This window comes from Mizuhopecten yessoensis, unplaced genomic scaffold, assembly GCF_002113885.1.
Source record: "Mizuhopecten yessoensis strain PY_sf001 unplaced genomic scaffold, ASM211388v2 scaffold10369, whole genome shotgun sequence".
In the NCBI taxonomy this organism is placed as follows: domain Eukaryota; kingdom Metazoa; phylum Mollusca; class Bivalvia; order Pectinida; family Pectinidae; genus Mizuhopecten; species Mizuhopecten yessoensis.
The window spans coordinates 26673-49239 of record NW_018408512.1 but is presented as its reverse complement, the minus strand read 5'-3'; the positions used below and the strand labels follow the sequence as shown (position 1 = coordinate 49239).

Here is a 22567-nt window from a genome sequence, read left to right as displayed (position 1 = left end):
GCTGAGACTAGCCCTTGGTACTGGAGAAAGTTTGTATGGATATGGAAATTAAACTGAAACTCCTCACGTGAATAGAAAGTCAAGCTGTCAGAACTTTTAACCAGGTCATTCACTGTAAATATTCCTGCCTCAAACCAATTTTGATAAAAAATAAAATTATTACCCACTGAATATCTTTGTTATACCATAGGGGAGTTTTTAACATTGATTCACTTCTACTGTAGGTTTGTCTCATACATTTGGAATTATTCAGTCTAACCCATCCTTTAAAAACATCCTTCCAAAATGGGCTAGAACAGGTATTTACACATGTCATAATGTATTCTTTTCCATAATTAATCATTCTTTTAGGATCAAAAATTAGATTCAAAAGCTGATTCCATTTTCCAGATGGCTGGAATTAACAGTCTTCTAATCCAACCTAGCTTAAGAGAATCTATAGAAGCATGTACATCAATTATCTTCAATCCCCCATTTATATAGATTTGAATCACAACTTCTTTTTTAATCCTATGACTTTTGCCATTCTATAGAAAATTGAATAACAAAGAATTCAACTTAGTAATACATTTTTCGGATGGGTTTGGCAAAGTGATAAACAGGTAATTAAGTTGGGAAATCAACAAAGACTTTATGATACTAATTCTACCTAATGGAGTCAAACTCTGTCTATTCCAATTATTAATAAGAGCGTTAAGTTTAACAATCTTTTTGTCAAAATTCATTCTTGGAATCTCACTTAAATCTACGGAAAAATCTATACCCAAAAAGTTGAACTTATCCTTCCCCCATTTTAGATGCAAGTCTGGAAGGAAAGTTTGGCCACAATATTTTCTACTGACTATCCATATAACCTATGTTTTTGTAGTATTGATCTTTAACCCAGAGATATTTGCAAAATTATTCAATTCATCGATAGATTCCTTAAGAGACCTCTCTGTACCATCTAGTATCAACCCAGAATCATCTGCATATTGTATATTTAAAATATCTATTTTCCAATTGGATGCCTTTAATATGGTCATTATTTCTAATTTTTGATTTCCATACCTGGAATGTTTCTTTCTTCTGCATAGTGCATCACATCATATAATGTTCGAATATTTTCCCCAATAAAGCGCCCTGATAAGAATCCTGTCTGGTCATTATTTATAAGTTCTCCTAATATAGTTTTTATCCTACGAGAAATTGCTCCAGAGGCTATTTTATAAGTGATATTCAAAAGTGAAATTGGTCTCCAATTTTTCAAAAAATGACGTGGTTTATCTCCCTTTGGGATATATGTTATTATACCTTGTCGTTGTGTGACTAACAGCTGGCAATCTGTAAAACCAAAATTAATTGAACGAACAACAAAATTAACTCAATATTTCCAAAAAGTCTTAAAAAATTCTGAAGTAAAACTGTCAGACCCAGGACTTTTATTATTTTTCATGTCTTTCAATGTTTTCCCTGCTTCCCCCAATGTTATTCTACCCTCTAAACTGGTAGACTCAACATCATTTAACTTTGGAATATTACAGTCACGAAGATGAACATCTATCCCTATGTCTATATAAGTCTGCATAAAATGATTGTACTTCTTCTAAAATATTTTTCTGCTTTGTTATAATTTTATTGTTCTCTTTCTGAATTTGTGGAATAACTTTGGAAGTAAAGTTTCTGTTTTCCAAATTAAAAAAATAATACGTAGGTTTCTCTCCCTCTTCTATCCATTTTGCTCATTAATTTTCAAAGTTATAACTGGGGCTGAATGATCTGATCTGAAATAAGGAAAAAATCTAATCTGGCCTGTTTTATTGGATTACTTCTCCGCCAAGTAAATCTCTTAGTATCCTGGTGATGCTCCCTGTATGTCAATAAGATTATAATTTTCAATAAGTTCTAAAACCTTGTTTCTAGCAGCAACATTGTTAATATTTCTGTATGAACGATCATAATCTAACTCTGGGTTCAATACTAAGTTAAAATCCCCACATATAATCATATTATCATTCCCAAAACTATCAATAGTATCTGAAACAATGTTATAAAAATCTGGGTTGTCTTGATTTGGGCCTTACAGAGTAATTAGTGTTGTTCTGGAACCCTCAATGGTAATATCAAGAGCAAGGAAATTTCCATTCAAGTCTTTCTTTTCTTTGTGCATTTTACTTTCAAAGTTAGAATTTAAAAGAATAGCGATACCACGTGAATTTGATTTAAAAGACCTAAAATAACTGTCATATCCCCACTCATTTCTTATGGTATTTTCCATAAGCCTCATTTTCAGTAATATGCACTGGAGGATTGGCATGGTCAGCCACATTTTCAGTAACATCAACTGGAGGATTGGCATGGTCAGCCACGTGCACATTTTCAGTAATGTCCAATGTAGGATGAGTTTTGTCAGCCTCATTTTCAGTAATATGCACTGGAGGATTTGGATGGCCATCCTCATTTTCAGTAATTTCCAATGTAGGATGAGTTTTGTCAGCCTCATTTTCAGTAACATCCACTGGAGGATTGGCTTGGTCAGCCTCATTTTCAGTTATTTCCAATGTAGGATGAGTTTTGTCAGCCTCATTTTCAGTAATATGCACTGGAGGATTTGCATGGCCATCCTCATTTTCAGTAATTTCCAATGTAGGATGAGTTTTGTCAGCCTCATTTTTAGTAACATCCACTGGAGGATTGGCTTGGTCAGCCTCATTTTCAGTAATTTCCAATGTAGGATGAGTTTTGGCAGCCTCATTTTCAGTATTGTCCACTCGATGATGGGTTATATTAACCTCATGTTCTGTAGTGCTGTCCTTTATTGGGTCTTTTTCACCATAAGTATTGTCTACCCGACTAGTAAAATTATTCTGAATAGCGTCAATGTCAAAGAATGAGGTGTCATCATCGCTGTGGGACATCTGCAATAAAATCCAAAAGTATTTATATTTCAAGTATATATGAATAAACTTTAAACAACATGTATATTTTCATCAAAATATATTAAATAAAAAACAGGTAATTTCATATATATAATATATATATGTGACATAAAAGCCATAATGGTATAACAGGGTCTGTAGGTTTGGACCATGCTGGTATGTATGATAAATAAGTACATGCTTGGTTATTTATTCAGTTACAGCATGATTTGGTTTATAAATTTCACTTTAGTTACAGTTACACAATATTCAGAATTAAGTTGTATTTATAAACATCTGCATGAAGTTTTCACAACGATATTACTATGCATTATTAATGGAAATACAACTGTACTTACATTGTCAGGGTTAACGTTGGAATTTGCAGGTGTGTCTTTCCCACGTTAGTCACAGTACCTTCTGACTAATTATTTTAAGAGTTGGAATTTCATTACTAGCCTAATGGCCAATATCATGGACTTCAGATTCTGAATCAAAAGCAATAAATATTCTCTACCTCTGGGGTTATATCTCCTAATTGGAGTGTAACATGACCCTTAAACAGCCGTGCCACAAGGGGCTATCTTCAAGATAGCACCTTGTTGCTGTATACAACACTGAGATAGCACCTTGTTGTCTGAAACAAAAGGACTTTTGCAAGATAGCCCAATTCATTAATATGCACATAACTACATGAATAATAATGATACTGTTTAAATATTTTTACAAAAGATGGAGAATGATATTTCATAAAATATTTTATCAAAATGTCATTTTCATCAAAAATTTGGCATAGCACCCTGTTGCTCTATTGGGGCGCATAGGCAAAGCCTAAATTGAAAAATAGTGTTGGTAGCCCAAAGGAAATTCCTCCGGTAATTTGGTACACAGAATTGCGACCATACTTGAACACTGAAAATTAGTTGGCTATTGTATTTGAAGAAAAAGTAATAATGAAGTTATCAATACATGTCTAACCTTATGTTTGATCTGTTAACTGTTGCCAGCGATTAGTATGATGTTAAAGCATGTGTATGACCTATAGTTTGGGTAGTCATTATGGTAGTAGATCAAAGTCAGAGTAAATAAGATCATAACAGGTTGTTCTGATATTCAAATGAATAAGGTCAGTAGGGGTTTTACTTAGATCTAAGTTGAAGTGATTCATTATGTACATGATTTAATATTTAGTTTGAATTATGAGAAAAAGGGCGAATGATTTTGTACTTTCAATATGTGTTTATTGATATACAAATATTAGGGTCTGATTTTTTGGGGGTAAATATTTTCAGCTGTGTCAAGTAAACTTAACACTGTATTCTTTAACCATCCATTTATCAACATTGTTAAATAAAACATCTGTTTTCTTGGTTCTGCTAGAGCATTATAAATTATGATTTGAATTTTTCAAATTTCCTTAAAATCCTTGTAAAAAGTACTGGTAAACAGAAAAACTGCCTGTCAGTCTGGAGTTGGGGCTAATGTATATAAGCACATTTCTTTAAAATCTGCTAAAAACGCGCATGAACAATATCATTATTATGTCATCAGATCTCAGTCATGAAGATGAAGAACGCTAACAATCTGTTAACTGAATAATCAGGAATTAAGATTTTCTGAGTGAAAACAAACAAATGTATACTTTAAGTTTTATTTGTACCAGTTTCAGTATTGTGTACAATTCAATTTAAACAAATAAACTTTATTTCTAATCTTTCTTTTTTTTTTGGCAGCTCACATTACCAAACCTAAAATCACATCTAAAAATATGTCCTCGGAGAGATACAACAATCCAACAGTTTAAGCCTATAGGCTGTACCTCACAAGCAATCCCAAGGTTTGTATATATAGAATCCGTACTTTGACTGATCATGACACAAACATCCAACAATTTATACCTCACAAATTTTCCCAAAGTTTGTAGATAGAATCTGTTCTTTGACTGATCATTACACAAACATCCAAAAATGTATACCTCACAAGCAATCCCAGGTTTGTATATAGAATCTGTACTCAGACTGACACAAACATCCAATAATCTATACCTCACAAGCAATCCCAGGTTTGTATATATAGAATCTGTACTCAGACTGACACAGACATCTAACAATTTATACCTCACAAGAGATACCATGTTTGAATATAGAATCTGTACTCAGACTGACACAAACATCCAACAATTTATACCTCACAAGCAATCCTGAGGTTTGTATATAGAATCTGTACTCAGACTGACACAAACATCCAACAATTTATACCACACAAGCAATCCCAGGTTTGTATATATAGAAGCTGTACTCAGTCTGACCCAAACATCCAACAATTTATACCTCACAAGAGATACCTGGTTTGTATATAGAATCTTTAATCAGACTTTATAAATGAAGAGTAATACCTGAGGCTCTGCCTTGGATATATTATAACTTATTCATGAACTGGAGAGTGGAATTTCCATTTCCCTATCTTTAAAATAGGATTGGCAGCATGAGTGGCTGTGTTTTTTCTACAGGTTTTATTTTGAATGGGCAGGCTTCTATACATTCATGTGGAATGAAATAAAACAAAACTTGGCCTCTCTCGCTCCTGTTACAAAAACGACATTAGTTTTTGGTTTACATTTTACTTTATGACTGAATCATATTACCAAAGTAACAAGCATTCTGTGGGTATTGATGAATCAATACATGTCCCCTACCAGACCCCCCAAATTTTAACCTGAAGATTTTGGCCAGGATAGTTGAGTCCAAATCATGTCAAATATAAAAAACAAGAATTATTTATTCACTTTCACAAAACAACATTAATGCTAGACCCCTAAAGAACCTCTGTCCATAAAATCACCATCCTAACAATATTATAAAGTGAAGGTGAGCCATTACAAAACGTTAACCCAAACTTTAACCTGCAGATGTTGGCCAGGATAGTTAAGTCCAAAACATGTCAAAAATTCCCCCAAAAAATAAAATTATTTTCCATTTTCAATCCACAGCATTAATGCTAGACCCCTATTTTAAGAACCTCTATGCTAAGAATCAGCATCCTAACATCATTATTAAGTGGTAAGCCATTACAAAACTTTAACCCAAACTTCAACCTGCAGATTTTGGCGATGGATATAGGGGACTATTAATGTAGCATGCATTAACAATAGTACAAGGCAACTTCAATGTCTCTTTTTTACTACACACTATATTATTATCTATACTTTTATTTGACTTTGGTATGAGTTTCATTATGCTGTTACATAAGTATTTCAATATTATATGACCTTGCCATGGTGCGTCTGTCTGTCTGTCTGTCTGGCGTCAACTTTTTACTTGAAACAACTTCTTCCAAAAGGCCTAGGATAATGATATTTAGCAAGTAGCATGCTGGAATGAATGACCTTCATCCATTTTCAAGGTCACATGGTTCAAATATGTTAAATGTTTTAACGACTTCTTCTGAATAACCAAGAAGCCTAGGCTGGTGATATTTGGCCAGTAACATGCTGGGATGAAGGGCTCCCAAATTTGTTCAAATGAATAACCTTGACTTATTCAAGGTCACAGGGGTCAAAATCTTTTGATAAACTTCTTCTACATAATCAAGAAGCCTCAGGGTGATGATATTTGGCCAGTAACAAGATGGCATGAAGGGCTACCAAGTTTGTTCAAATGAATGACCTTGAATCATATTCAAGGTCACAGAGGTCAAATATGTTGAAAACTGTAAACGACTTCTTTATAACCAAATGGACCATGACATTTGGCCAGTAACATGCTGGGATGAAAGATTAACAAGCTTTGTCAAACTAATGACCTTCACCCATTTGCAAGGTCACAGGGGTTATATAGATGAAATCTTTAAACAATTTCTGATTTGGCCAGAAGCATGCTAGTATGAAAGGCTATAAAATATTTTAAACTTAATGTCCTTGTTTGACTTTCAAGGTCACATGTGTCGCATGTTTAAATCTTTTAATAGATTCTTTTGAATTAAACACAGGTATTTTTCCTGTAGCTGTATTTTAGTCCACTTTAAAAAACAGATGTAAGATTAATAACAGGTGAGCGATTCAGGCCCACTGGGCCTCTTTTTGAAAACAGTAATAGATAACCACAGCCAAGGAAAGAAATTTTAAAAAACAAATAAAAGACACAATTGCTCAAATAAAGGCAAACAATCATGTGTTCATGTATTCTGCTTTTGATTATGTTTTTCAGTGATTTACCCAATAGGTTGACCTTCCAGTGTCCTTTGTGTGACCAACAAAATCTCACCTGTCAGGATCTTGTAACACATTGCAATGAACACCACAAGAAGGTCAAAGCCAGCATGGTAGGTTTGTGATGGTCAAGGTCAGTGTGGTACGTTAACACAGGTCAATGTCAATTTGGTAGTTTTACAAAGGTAAATGAGGTAGGTTTACAAAGGTTGAGGGCAGTGTGGTATGTTTAAAGAGGTCAAGGTCAACATATGACAGGTTATGGGAAGTCAAGGCCAGTGTTTATTAAATGTAAGTTAAGATCAGGGATAACAAAGCATTATTTAAGCCCATTGAGGGTTATGTTCTCTTGGTTTATAAAAAAAAATTGCCTAGTGTTGAATATTAATACAGTGGAAACCACTTATTATGATATCTTATTTGCCAGAAAAAAATAACATAACCAATATATCATAATAACCGATCAAGCAGTTTTCGATCATTTTTATGTTGTCTGACCCAGAAGTGAGATGTCCTATATAAATCAGACATTATAAGCTTGATTTGGAAACATGGAAAAAATATACATACAAACTGATAAAGTCATAATTGAAATAATTTGTTCATTGTAATTTTATACCAGCGTGTTGGAAAAAATCGAGAAGATTTCATTGTGCCGTTGAAATTATCAGTATGTAAATTCTACTTTCACTTTCAAATAACTTCGAGCATATTCCTAAGGTAGCAATGTACAGTAGCGTATGTAGGCCATGGGTGATATTTTTGTACAATGAATAACTCCTGTAATATTACATTTATCAAAAGTTAAAAAAAAAAATCAGCTCTAAAATTGGCATATACATGATGAATTGGAATTGAAAAATATCAAAAACTCGAATTTGGCTTGAGACTACATTTTTGGCCATTTACAAATATGTGTCTACACATCAAAAGCTAGCTTTTCATGTAGTCTGTTTTTGTACTCAGCACATGTGTAAATATTGTGAAAAATCTAGATTGATGACCTATGCTTAAACGTGAGTATCTGTGACCGAGAAGGTGATATTTAATTTAAAATGGGTTTTAAGAAAAAAAAATACTACGTGCGTGGGTCAAATTTTGGGTTAAAAATCATGTGGTTTTTTTTGCATTTTTTGGCGTTTTTTGATGTGGTAACCATGGTTTTCACATGTCCAAAATCTAGGGAAATCACATTTTGAAAAAATATTCATTCTTTTAAAAAAAATGTATTCAAAATGTAGTTTATAAATAAATATATATATGAAGGTGTATTGTGCAGGATGAATCCGCTATCCATGTTTATCCGAGACATGCCCTTTATTAGCTCACCTGGTCCAAAGGACCAAGATGAGCTTATGCCATACTGTGGCATCTGTTGTCCGTCCGTACGTCAACAATTTCTTTTAAACGAATTCTTCTTCCTAACTATTTGGAATATAACTAAATTTGATTGGAAGCATTCCTAGGTGGTGGGGATTCAATATTGTACAAATGGTTAGGCTGACCCCCCAGGGGGCTGAGGGGCAAGGCCCAAAGGGGGCAACTTGGCTATTGCTTTAATCGACTTGTTCTCATGAACCAAGCGATGGATGTTAACCATATTTGACTGGAAGCATCCCTAGGTGGTGGGGATTCAAAATTGTACATATGATTAGGCTGACCCCTCAGGGGGCTTAGGGCCAAGGCAAAAGGGGGCAACTTGGCTATTGCCTTAATCGACTTCTTCTCATGAACTAAGCGATGGATGTCAACCATATTTGACTGGAAGCATTCCTAGGTGGTGGGGATTCAAAATTGTACAAATGATTAGGCTGACCCCTCAGGGGGCTTAGGGACAAGGCAAAAGGGGGCAACTTGGCTATTGCTTTAATTGACTTCTTCTCATGAACCAAGCGATGGATATCAACCATAATTGACTGGAAGCATCCCTAGGTGGTGGGGATTCAAAATTGTACAAATGGTTAGGCTGACCCCCCAGGGTGCTGAGGGGTGGGGCCAAATAGGGGCAATTAAGCTATATTGCTACAAACGACTTCTCCTGTAGAACTATACACTGGATATCAATCATATATGATCAAAAACATTCATGGGAGGCAGGGATTTGAAATTGTACAAATGGTGGGGCTGACCCCCCAGGGGGCTGTGGGGAGAGGCCATACAAAAGGTTTATTTGGTTATATTGCTATAAACGACTTCTTCTGTAGAATTATGCACTGGATATCAATCATATTTGGTCGGATGCATTCATGGGAGGCAGTGATTCAAAATTTTACAAGTAGTGGGGCTGACCTCTAAGAGGGCTGAGAGGCGGGGCCAAAAAGTGTTTTTTTGCCATATTGCTTTAAGCAACTTCTCTGGACCGAAGAGACGGATATTAACCATATTTTATTGGAAGCATTCCTAGGTGGCGGCGATTCAAAATTGTACACATGGTGGGGCTGACCCCCAGAGGGCTGGGGCGTACCAAAAGTTGGCAATTTGGCTATATTGCTATAAACGACTTCTGTAGAACTGTGCAGTGGATATCAATCATATTTGGTTGGAAGCATTCATGGGAGGCAAGGATTCAAAATTGTACAAATGGTGGCCATGGGGATGACCCCCCCCCCCCCCAGGCTAAGGGGTGGGGCCAAAAAATGTTTATTACTTGGAAATGGTTGAGATCCCCACCGTATAACCTTATATACAATTGCTGAATGCACATACGCTTCCAGGATGGCCCTGGGTCTGCCCCACCCTTGGAGACCTAACCCCTGGGTCATAACTTCAAAACGGTAAGATCCCCACCCCTAAACTATATATGCAATTGTTGGGCATAAAGAGACGAAAGAAGTCATGATATTAGAATTGACCCCAGGGTCTGCCCCACCCTAAGAGACTAAACCCCTGGGTCATAACTTTGAGACGGTTGAGATCCCAACCCTAAAACTAGTCTAGTCACAACTCTAGGAACCTAGTTTCTGAGTCACAGCTTGGAAACAGTTGAGATCCCCACCCTATAACTATACATAAAATTGTTGAGTATAAAGAGATGAATGCACATACGCTTCCAGGATGGCCCAAGGGTCTGCCCCACCCTTGGAGACTAAACCCATGGGTCATAACTTTGAAACGGTTAAGATCCCCACCCCAAAACTATGGATACAATTGTTGGGCATAAAGAGACGAATGAAGTCATGATATTAGAATTGATCCTGGGTTCTGGTCACAACCCTATAGGGACCTAGTTTCTGAATCACAGATTGGAAACAGTTGAGATCCCCACCCCGTAACCATACAAAAAATTGCTGGGCATGAAAAATCTAATGCAGAATTGCTACAAGGATAGGTAGGCCTTGGGGTCTGGCCCATTCCCTTGGATCTCATTTGGAGATTATTTTGCCATGATTGCTTAGATGTCCAGGTGAGTGATACAGGCCCTGTGGGCCTCTTGTTTTTAGGGTCAAGCCATTTCTACTGTACTCTGCTACCTAAGAACTATCTTTATACTACATCCTACACTTGTAGCTAACGATATCGTAATGTTACAGTCAAAAGGATGAAAGAAGTGATATAAATAGTCATGATTTACCAATTTTGCAACGAGAAGTTTCGCTACATTTTGTCCCATAAGCATAAAACATTTTGCCACGCTATGTCACAATAACGTGACAATCACATGCCTCGCAAGTCGTGCGGTGAGATCACCTTGCAAAGAAACAATAACAATTAAAAACACAAAAAAAAATCCCTTTTTAACAATAATCAAATATTATATTCAACAAAAAATGGTGTAAATTGTAAATATAGCAGCCATCGTCAGTTGTTTACGACATTAATGATATTGATCGATTCTGTCAGGGTGGTATGTCCCGATATTGACACTTTTTCAACGAAGACTAGGGGAGATCAACGTCTAATGCAATAGAGAAGCTATTGCTTAAATTATATAAAACACAAGTCTTCCTTCTGAAGTAATATTTTCATTGTAATCAGCATGATTTTCTCACATGACGTGTCCAGGTAACCCTGAACATGCATGCTCGTTTTTATTATCGGAATTTGTGTTAGAAATGTCTGTAGGCCCAATTATTTCAATTTTAGATAGCAATTAACTGCACCATATGTTTTGTTAAGACTAAAATGTATGACCAGCAAGCGATGGTCGATCTTTTGTTTTTCGCGGACTCAGGTGAAGCGAGGTGTGAAATATTTACCTGGAGTGAACAGGTGATCACCTCGGGCGATGTACAGTTAGGGGGGCCGGACCTATTGTTCAATTGTCCAGGTGTTTCACACGAACAACTTACCCAAGTTTTCAGCTTACCTGCCCGAAGTCCGTCTGTCAACTTTTCCTTTAAAACACTACTGCGTCCTTAGGCCAAGGGGACTCAATTTTGTATAACTGGTGGGTGTTGCCCCCCTGGGGGCAGAGGGGTGGGGCCCAATAGGGAAAGAGAGGTAAAACCTTTAAATCCTTCTTCTATTATATCTTCAATTATTTTAAAGATATTCAGGTGAGCGATACAGGCCCTCGGGATCTCTTGTTACCTTATAAAATAGATTCACGGCAGAAAAAAATATTATAATAAGCAGGGTCCCGCCATTAACCAGATCATAATAAACAAATATTTTTTGCTTAGTTAAAGAAGGAAAAAATTGGTACATGGGAAAAAAAACTTAATAACCGACATACATGTATCATAATAACCATTATCATAATAAGTGGGTTCCACTGTACACAACATTAGGTTTTTAGCTCATCTGGCCCGAAGGGCCAAGTGAGCTTATGCCGTGGTGCGGCGTTCTTCCGTCCTGTGTCAATATTTTACTTGAAACAACTTCTACTTAGTAACCAAAAGACCTAGGATGATGATATTTAGCAAGTAGCATGCTAGGATGAAGGGCTACCAATTTTGGTCAAATGAATGTCCTTCATTCATTTTCAAGGTCACAGGGCTCAAATATGTTAAAATGTTTTAACAACTTCTTCTGAACAAGAGGCCCAGAGGGACTGTATCACTCACCTGAATATGTTTAAAATAATTGATATGAAGTAAAGATATACATGTAGCACTCCATAGTAGGTGCTGTATGTACATATGAATTTCAGAAAGATCCATCCAGTACTTGAGATATAGCAAGAACAAACTTCAAACAGAGCCCCACCCCTATGCCCCTAGGGGGGGTCATACCCGACAATTATACAAAATTGAGACCCCTCAGGGTGACTCCTATTTGGCCCCGCCCTTCTGCCCCCTGGGAGACCACACCCACTGCTTAAACAAAATTGAGTCCCCTTGGCCCAAGGATGCTCCAGACTTAATTAGGATTAAATCCCTTAATCCCTATGGTGAGAAGGATATTTAAGGTTTTACCTCTATTTCCCCTATTGGGCCCCGCCTCTCTGCCTCCAGGAAGGGGGTTAGACACACTGTTTATACAAAATTGGTTCCCCTTCACCCAAGGATGCTTCATACCAAATTTGGACTAACTCCTGTCATTCGAAACAGAAGAAGAACGTATTTGAAGAGTTTGCTATGTTTCCCCTGTTTGGCCCCACCTTCTGCCCCCAGGGGGGCCACACTTGCTGTTTGAGTCCCTTTTGCCCAAGGATGCTCCAGACTAAATTAGGATAAAATCCCTTAATCCCTGGTAGAAGAAGGATTATAAAGGTTTTACATCTATTTCCCCTATTGGGCCCCTCCCCAAAGGGCCCAGGGGGCCACACCCACCGTTAATACAAAATTGGTTCCCATTCCCCTTTCATTCCTTCAGAAGAAGAAGGATATTAAAGAATTTGCTATATTTCACCTATTGGGCCCCGCCCCTCTGACCCAAGGGGGGCCACACCCACTGTTAATACAAAATTGAGTCCCCTTTGCCTAAGGATGCTCCAGACCAAATTTAGTCAAAATCTACTTGGCTGTTCAGGACAAGTAGCGTTTAAAAGAAAAGTTGACGAACGGACGACGGATGGACAACGAACGCTTCGGTATGGCACAAGCTCACCATGGTCCGAAGCTAATAACCAAGAGGCCAAAGGTGATGCTATTTGGCCAGTAACATGCTGGGATAAAGGGCTACTAAGTCTGTTCAAATGAATGACGTTGACTCATATCCAATGTCACAGGAGTCGAATATGTTTCAAACCTTCAAAACAACTTCTTCTGAATAACCAAGAAGCCTAGGGTGATAATATTTGGCCAGTTAAACATGCTGGGATGAAGAGTTACCAAGTTTGTTTAAATGAATGACCTTGACTTATATTCAAGGTAACAGGGGTCCAAATCTTTTAAAGACTTCTTCTTAATAACCAAAATGCCCAAGGCGATATGTGGCCAGTAGCATGCCAGGGTGAAGGGTTACCAAGTTTTTCAAATGACTTCTTCTGAATAATCGTAAGGCATAAAGTTATAATATTTGCCTGGTGGCTTCCTGGGATAGAGCTCACCAAAGTTTGCAAATCCTACTTTAAAGGTCACAGAGGTCAACAATATTTCAAAGGATTTGTTCTGATGAACCAAAAGGAATGGATTCATAAGATTTGGCTTGTAGCATTTTGGGAAAGAGCTAATAAAGTTTGAGAAGGAAAATGACATTGACCTACTTACAAGGTCACAGGGAAAAATATGTCAAACAACTTCTGAAGAAGAACCAAAAAGCATAGAATCTTATAACAATATTTGGCTGGTAGTTTCAACAGATGGAGCTGACAAAGTTTATGAGGGAAATATTTGTAGTGCAATATAATATTTAATGATAATATTTTGCTATATCTGCTTGAATATTCAGGTGAGCGATACAGGCCCTCTGGGCCTCTTGTTAAAGTTTTTATCTTTTGGTGACATGACAAGTTTTGTATTTCACATGTTGTTTTCAACATTTTGTACATCTCAACAATAAAATTGAGCTACTAGTACATATATTGTAACTCAGGTGACAGCTAAGGCCCTTGGGCCTCTTGTTAGTTTACCTGGTCCGAAAGGCCAAGTGAGCTTATGTCCGTGCGTCGTCTGTCCAGCGTCTACACTTTTTACTTTTAAACAACTTCTGAATAACCAAGAGGCTCAGGGTGATGAAATTTGGCCAGTTGTATGACGGGAAGAAGGGCTACAAAGTTTGTTCAAATGAATGACATTTGATCGTTTTCAGGGTCACAGGGGTCACATATGTTAAAATCTTTTAACAACTTCTTCTGAATAACCAGAAGGCCCTGGGTGATGATATTTGGCTAGGGGCATACGGTGATGAAGGGCTTCCAAGTTTGTTCAATTAAATGACCTTGACTTGTCTATACAAACCCTTTGAAATTTGTTCAAATGAATGACCTTGACATATATTTAAGGTCACAGGGGGTCAAATATGTTTAAAATCATTCAATGACTTCATTTGAACAACCAGAAGGCCAAGTATAATGATATTTGGCCTGTAGCATGCTTGTGAGTTGCTATCAAGCTTATTCATTTGAATGACCTTGACCCACTTTCAAGGTCACATTTGGTCAAATATGCATTAATCTTTAAATGACCTCAAGTCAATAAAGAAAAGGTCAAGGGAAGTGACATTTGGCAAGTTGCATCCTGAGATGAAGGGCTGTAAAGTTTGCTCATTGTAATGACCTTGTTTGACTTTCAAGGTTACAGGGGTCAAAGGTTTTAACATCTTTTCACAGATGAAGCCTAACAAATTTTGCGAAAAGAAATAACCTTGACCCAGTTTCAATGTCACAAGGATCAAATTTGTTAAACCTTTAAACAACCTCTTCTGATTAACCAAAAGACCGAGAAGCATCATATTTGGCCAATAAGATTTTAGCTAACATGGCCCGAAGGCGTCCGGCGTCCTGCATCCGGCGTCTTTCTGTCAACTTTTTCTTTTGAACAACTTCTTCTGAAGAACAACCTTCTTCTCAAGTTCCATAAGGCCCAGGGTCATGCTATTTGACAAGTAGGTACCTGGGATGGAGTGCTATTCAGTTTCCCCATTAAAATTACCTTGACCTACTTTCAAGGTCACAGGGGTCAAATTTGTTAAAAACTTCAAACAACTTCTTCTGAATAACCAAGAGACCCAGGCTGATAATATTTGGCCAGTAGCATGCTGGGATGAAGAGCTACCAAGTTTGTTCAAATGAATTACCTTTGACCATATTCAAGGTCACAGAGGAGGGAGGGGGTTGTCAAATATGTTTAAATGTTTGAACAACTTCTTCCAATTAACCAAGAGGCGTAGGGTGTTGATATTTGGCCAATAACATGCTGGGATGAAGCACTATCAAATTTACCCAAAAGAATGACGTTTGCCCATTTTCAAGGCCACAGGGGTCAAATATGTTTAAACTATTAAACAACTTCCTCTTAATGACCAAGAGGCCCAGGCTGATCATATTTGGCCAGTAGCATGCTGGGATTAAGGGCTACAAAGTCTGTTTAAATGAATGACCTTCAATCATATTCAAAGTCACAGGGGTCAAATATATTAAAATATTTAAACGACTTCTTCTGAATAACCAAAATGCCTAGGGTGATATTTGGCCAGTAGCATGCTGGGATGAAGGGCTACTAAGTTTGTTCAAATCAATTACCTTCGCCCATATTCAAGGTCACAGGGGTTATTTGTCTTAAAAACACTTCTGAATAACTTAAGGTTCCAGGGTGATCGGTTGTTAGCTCACCTGGCCGAAGGGTACTGATATTGGGTCTGTAGCATGCTGGGAAGTTTGTTCAAATACATGACCTTGATCCACTTTCAACCTAATGTCCTTGTTCAATATTCAAGGTCACATGCGTCATGTTTAACTCTTTTAATAGGTTCTTATGAATCAAACACTGATATTCTGCCTGTAGCTGTATTTTAGTCCACTTTTAAGATTACAATTGTGATATTAATACCAGTGCTCGATTCAGGCCCATTTGACCTCTTGTTTAATTTCAAGCTTTGACTGAAGATTTTGTAATTTCATACTTTCTTTGAATGTTTTGTTTTTGTCATTTACGCAGGTATGTCCAGTATGTAAGGCGATGCCGTGGGGAGACCCTAACCTACAGAGCTCTGATTTTTTACAGCATCTAAATATCCGGCACAAATTTGAGTATGACACATTTGTGGTAAGTCTGACCCTTCAGAATCTAAATGTAACACAAGTTTGAATATGGCACTTTCATGATAAGTTTGTGTGCAGTATATTCCTCTTTGCAGGTACATATTTAAATGAAAAAAAATATTATGAAAGTTGTTGTTTCGAAACTTTGGAATATACAGGGTACACCTATTCACCACCACCTCTTTGTATTGTTGGGGGTATACAGTGTATGCCCCTTCAACCTCATCCCTTTGAATTGTTGGGGGTATACAGAGTATGCCCCTTCAACCTCATCCCTTTGTATTGTTGGGGGTATACAGAGTATGCCCCTTCAACCTCATCCCTTTGTATTGTTGGGGGTATACAGAGTATGCCCCTTCAACCTCATCCCTTTGTATTGTTGGGGGTATACAGAGTATGCCCCTTCAACCTCATCCCTTTGTATTGTTGGGGGGGGGGGTACAGGGTATGCCCCTTCAACCTCATCCCTTTATATAAACGGTGGGTGTGGCCACCCTGGCAGCAGAGGGGCGCGGCTGAATGGGGAAATAGAGGTTAAACCTTTAAAATCATTCTCCTACCACAGGGATTAAGGGATTTTATAAGCTCACCTGGTACAAAGAGGGGCGGGGCCCAATAGGGGAAACATAGCAAATTCTAAAAAAATCTTTCTTCTTATGTATAAATGAAAGGATTTGTTCCATTTTGGTCTTAAGCATCCTTGGGTGAAGGGTACCAATTTTGTATAAATCGGGTGTCTGGCCCTCTAGGGGCCTGAGGGGCGTAGCCATATAGGGTAAATATTGCAAATTCTTTAAAATCCTTCTTCTTCTGTAGGAATGAAAGGCTTTGGTCTGAAGTATTCTTGGGTGAAGCAGAATCAATTTTGTTTAAAAGGTGGGTCTTGCACCCCAGGGGCCCAAGGGGCGTGGCCAAATAGGGGGAATGCAGCAACTTCTGTAAAATCCTTCTTCTTCTGTAGGAATGAAAGGAGCTGTTCCATGTTTGGTGTGGAGCATCATTGGGTGAAGGGGAACCAATTTTGTATAAACGGTGTGTCTGTCCCCACCCTAAAACCATACAGTCGAACCTCGTTATCTCGAAGTCGACGGGATCGTTGTGAAACTTCGAGTTATCCGAGTATTCGAGTTAAGCGAGTTCCTATGTTTGGCATAAAGCTTGGTCAAGTGTTTGGTCCAATATAAGGCTATATATGTCATTGATTTCTCTGACAATCAACGTATTTAAACAGTCGATAAATGACAAAAAGATAACAATAAAATAAAAAATAACAACTTATTCATAATCATATTCATTAATTAATTAATGTTACAATAAACACACATGCTGTCTCCGACCTCGTGCTATGCTGTGCACCCTCATCCCTTTGTGTTATAAGGGGTATAAAGGGTACGCCCAGTCACCCTCATCCCTTTGTTTTATAAGGGATGTATAGGGTACGCCCAGTCACCCTCATCCCTTTGTTTTATAAGGGATGTATAGGGTACGCCCAGTCACCCTCATCCCTTTGTATTATAAGGGATGTATAGGGTACGCCCAGTCACCCTCATCCCTTTGTATTATAAGGGGTATACAGGGTACGCCCAGTCACCCTCATCCCTTTGTATTATAAGGGGTATACTGGGTACGCCCAGTCACCCTCATCCCTTTGTATTATAAGGGATATACAGGGTACGCCCAGTCACCCTCATCCCTTTGTATTATAAGGGGTATACAGGGTACACCCAGTCACCCTCATCCCTTTGTATTATAAGGGGTATACAGGGTACACCCAGTCACCCTCATCCCTTTGTATTATTAGGGGTATACAGGGTATACAGGGTATGCCACTTCAACCCCATCTCCTGGTACTGTTTACCTGAATACAAGAGAATGTTCTTGAACTTTGTATGCTAAATCAGTTCTCCACTATCGGTAGTTTGTACCACCGTTTGATTTTGACAATAACTAGCCATCTCCTTTGTTTTGATGTCACATTTGTAATGACACATAAGTGTCATCCCCGATATATGATTTCATAACATGCAGCTGACTTTGGTAGGTTTCAATGATAATGAAAAGTAAATGTAAATACATATGATTAGAGTTTGTATGAATTTGCAAGAACAATATGTATAGGAAGATGGCCATTTTATAAAAATAATTGGTCTTTCAAAATTCTAGTTCAGACTTTTTTGTATTTTTTTTTTTTGCAGGATTATGAGCAAGATGATGAAGAAATGCTGCGGCAAGCTATCGAGGCTTCGATGAAGCAGTACTAGAATATTATAGATAATAGTATTTTGGTAGAAAATTCACTGTCTGTGATACACTGTAAATCTCTTACTGTATATTAAGTGATTTACTTTGGTGATAATTTGCTTTAACAGCTTTTGTCTTACCAGGTGTCTAAAAAGTTTCAACTTCATTTGGTTTTCAAGAGTTTGAAAATATGAACTAGCTTTGCAAGTATCCACCTCACATTTTCATCCTAGCAATACCCCAGTAGATCTAAGTTCATGTAATAAAATATATCATCATATAATTTTTGTGTCAAATGAATCAATATGAAGGCATATATAGCAGGGCAGATGGTGTAGAAGGTCATCTTTTTCGCCAAAACATAATTTTAATGGAATCTTGGAAACCTACCCTCAAGGATGACATTAAAAAATCTTAATGAAAACAAGTTACTTCATTGAAATAATAGACTGCTTTGGGTAGGTAGATTTCTCAAGGCTTACACAAATGGAGAACAAAACCCAACACAATTCAGCATGTAGTGTCTTTTTCCGAAGGACCATGGTGAGCTTATGCCATACTGCAGCGTCCGGCGTCCGGCAACTTTACACTACTAGTCATGAACCACTGAGCGGATTTTAACAATATTTGGTGTGGAGCATCCTTGGGTGAAGGGGAACAAAATTTGTATAAACGGTGGGTCTGGCCCCCCAGGGGCCTGAGAGGTAGGGCACAATAAGGGAAACATAGCAAATTATTCATTAAAATCCTTCTTCTTTTGTAGGAATGAAAGGATTTGTTCCATATTTGGTCTGAAGCATCCTTAGGTGAAGGAAATCCAAGTTTGAATAAACCATGGGTCTGGCTTCCCAGGGGCCTGCTAGGCAGAGCCCAATAGGGGAAACATAGGAAATGATTCTTTAGAATCCTTCTTCTGTAGGAATGAAAGGATTTGGTCGATATTTGGTGTAGAACATCCTTGGGTAAAGGGAAAATAATTTTGGATAAACGGTGGGTGTGGCCCCCCCATGGACCTGAGTGGTGGGCCCTAATAGGGGTATTAGAGGTAAAACCTTTATAATCCTTCTTCTACCATAGGGATTAAGGGATTTTATCTTAATTCAGTTTGGAGCATCCTTTGGCAAAAAGGACTCAATTTCATATAAACAGCTAGTGTGGCCCCCCTGGGGGCAGAAGGGAGGGACCCAATAGGGGAAAAAGAGGTAAATCTTCAAAATCCTTCTTCCTCTGTAGGAATGACAGGATTTTGTCCAAATTTGGGACGAAGCATCCTTGGGTGAAGGGGACTCAATTTTGTATAAGCAGTGGGTGTGGTCTCCCAGGGGGCAGAAGGACGGGCCCAATAGGAGAAATAGAGGTAAAACCTTTAAAATCCTTCTTCGACCATCTGGATTAAGGGATTTTATCCTTATTTAATCTGGAGCATCCTTAGGCCAAGAGGGCTCAATTTTGTATAATTGATGGATATGACCCCCCTAGGGGCATAGGGGTGAGGCTCTGTTTGAATTTTGTTCTCGCTATATCTCAAATATTGGATGGATCTTTCTGAAATTTCATATGTACTTACAGCACCTACCATGGAGTGCTATAACTTGACTCCATACCAATTATTTTAAACATATTCAGTTTAAAAGTAGGACAATTTTTTTAGTGACATATCATTTTTAGCTCACCGGGTCCAAAGGACCAAGGAGAGCATATGCCATACCGTGGCGTCGGTAGTCTGTCCGTCATACTTTGTCCGTACATCAAACATTTATTTAAACGACTTTTCCTTCTTAACCACTGATTGGAATTTTACGAAATTTGACTGGAAGCATCCCTAGGTGGTGGGGATTCAAAATTGTACAAATGGTTTGGCTGACCTCCCAGGGAGCTGAGGGACGGGGCCAAAAGGGGGCAATTCGGCTATAATGCTCTAAGCAACTTCTTCTCTGAAACTAAGAGATGGATATCAGCCATATTTATCTGGAAGCATTCCTAGGTAGTGGAGATTCAAAATTGTACAAATGGTGGGGCCGACCCCCCAGGGGGCTGAGGGGCGAGGCCAAAAGGGAGCAATTTGGCTATTTTGCTACAAACGACTTCTGTAGAAATATGCACTTGATATCGATCATATTTGGTGGAAAGCATTCTTGCGAGGTAGGGATTCAAAATTGTACCATGATTGCTTAGGTATCCAGGTGAGCGATACAGGCCTGAGGGCCTCTTGCTATATCATGGGAACATTTCATGGGATTATGATTATCTCAATTAATTCATCTTTATTTGTTCAGTGTTTAAAAGCAAAAATGATCAATTTATCTGCATGAAATAAATTTGACATCATTTAGTACTTGTGCAACAATTTAATTAAATGTATTCCATGGATACATTTTGAAATTTAAAGTGGACAACTTTATCAACTTATAGCTCAATAAGTAGCTCAAATGGCATGATGTACAATGTACCTGTGAGCTAATGATATTGCGCAGAGACCCTGGTCCCTTTGTCTTTGAACTTTTTTCTTTGATCGTCCTCTTGAAAATTTAATGCTCTAGTCTTAGTATTTTGGGGGTCACCAAGTTGACTGGTGTAACAAAATTGAGGTACCTGGGGCAGATTGCTATATAGTTTCCTCAAATAAATGACCTTGACCTACTTTTAAGATTACAATGGTCAAATGTTTATAAAACCTTTAAAAATCTTATTCGTAATGACCAGGAGGCCTAGAGTACTGATACTTGGCCACTAGGTACCTGGGACAGAGTGATAAAAAGGTATAGCTCACGTGAATAATAAAGCAACAATGGACAAATATTTTTATTACAGATAATACTGCAACCATTTCCAAATATTGGCTTTTTCTCTCAGCAACTCCCATCCCTCATAAGGTTCCTTCTTTTTGCTCCCATGCCATGGGGAGGATTTTAAACATTAACACCAACTTCCCCTATTTGGCCTCGCCTCTCTACCCACATAAAACAACCCTTCATTAAGACAAAATTTAGTCGTCCCCCCTCAACTTTTCCTTTGAAACGCTACTAGTCCTGAATGGCCAAGTAGATTTTGACTAAATTTGGTCGGGAGTATCCTTAGGCCAAGGGGACTCAATTTTGTATAAGCGGTGGGTGTGGCCCCCCTGGGGCAGAGAGGCGGGGCCCGATATGGGAAATAGAGGTAAAACCTTTAAAATCCTTCTTCTACCGTAGGGATTAAGGGATTTCATCCTAATTTAGTCTGAAGCATCCTTGGGCCAAGGGGACTCAATTTTGTATAAAAGGTTGGTCTGGCTCCCCTGGGGACGGTGAGGGGCGGGGCCAAATAGGGTTGATATAGCAAATTCTTATTCGGTAGAAATGAAGGATTTGGTCCATATTTGGTCTGAAGCATTCTTGGGTGAAGGGAAACTAATTTTGTATAAATGGTGGGTCTGGGCCCCCAGGGGCCTGAGGGGCGGGGCCCATTATGGGAAACATAACAAATTCTTCAAAATCCTTCTTCTGTAGGAATGAAAGGATTTGTTCCATATTTGGTGTAGAGCATCCTTGGGTAAAGGGGAACCAATTTTGTATAATCTGTGGGACCCCCATGGGACCTGAGGGGCGGGGCCCAATAGGGGAAATAGAAAATAAACCTCTATAATCCTTCTTCTACCATATGGATTAAGGGATTTTATCCTAATTTAGTCTTGAGCACCCTTGGGCTAAAGGGACTCAATTTTGTATAAACAGCGAGTGTGGCCCCCATTGGGGGCAGAAGGGAGGGGCCCAATAGGGGAAACATAGCAAATTCTTCAAATACCTTCTTCTTCTGTACAAATGACAGGATTTTATCCAAATTTGGTATGAAGCATCCTCGGGTGAAGGGGAACCAATTTTGTATAAACAGTGTGTCTTACCACCACCCCACACACACCCAACCCCCCACCCCCTGAAGGCAGAGAGGCGGGCCCCAATAGGGGAAATAGAGGTAAAACCTTTAAAATCCTTCTTCTACCATAGGGATTAAGGGATTTTATCCTTATGTAGTCTGGAGCATCCTTGGGCCAAGGGGACTTAATTTTGTATAAGCAGTGGGTGTGGTCTCCCAGGGGCAGAAGGGCGGGGCCCAATAGGAGAAATAGAGGCAAAACCTTTAAAATCCTTCTTCGACCGG

At 38.4% G+C, this 22567-nt stretch overlaps 1 protein-coding gene across 1 annotated transcript in view; it reads left to right on the top strand.

The window, feature by feature from the left end:
- Positions 1 to 19037, top strand: part of LOC110460366 (RING finger protein 166-like) — a 34954-nt gene extending 15917 nt beyond the window's left edge. The window contains exons 3-6 of the mRNA XM_021513235.1: positions 4631 to 4734; positions 7103 to 7217; positions 16086 to 16193; positions 18385 to 19037. Of these exons, the coding sequence (XP_021368910.1) occupies positions 4631 to 4734; positions 7103 to 7217; positions 16086 to 16193; positions 18385 to 18450 (393 nt within the window). The 3' untranslated portion in view covers positions 18451 to 19037. The remainder of the gene's footprint in view (positions 1 to 4630; positions 4735 to 7102; positions 7218 to 16085; positions 16194 to 18384) is intronic.
- Positions 19038 to 22567: the final 3530 nt, after the last annotated feature.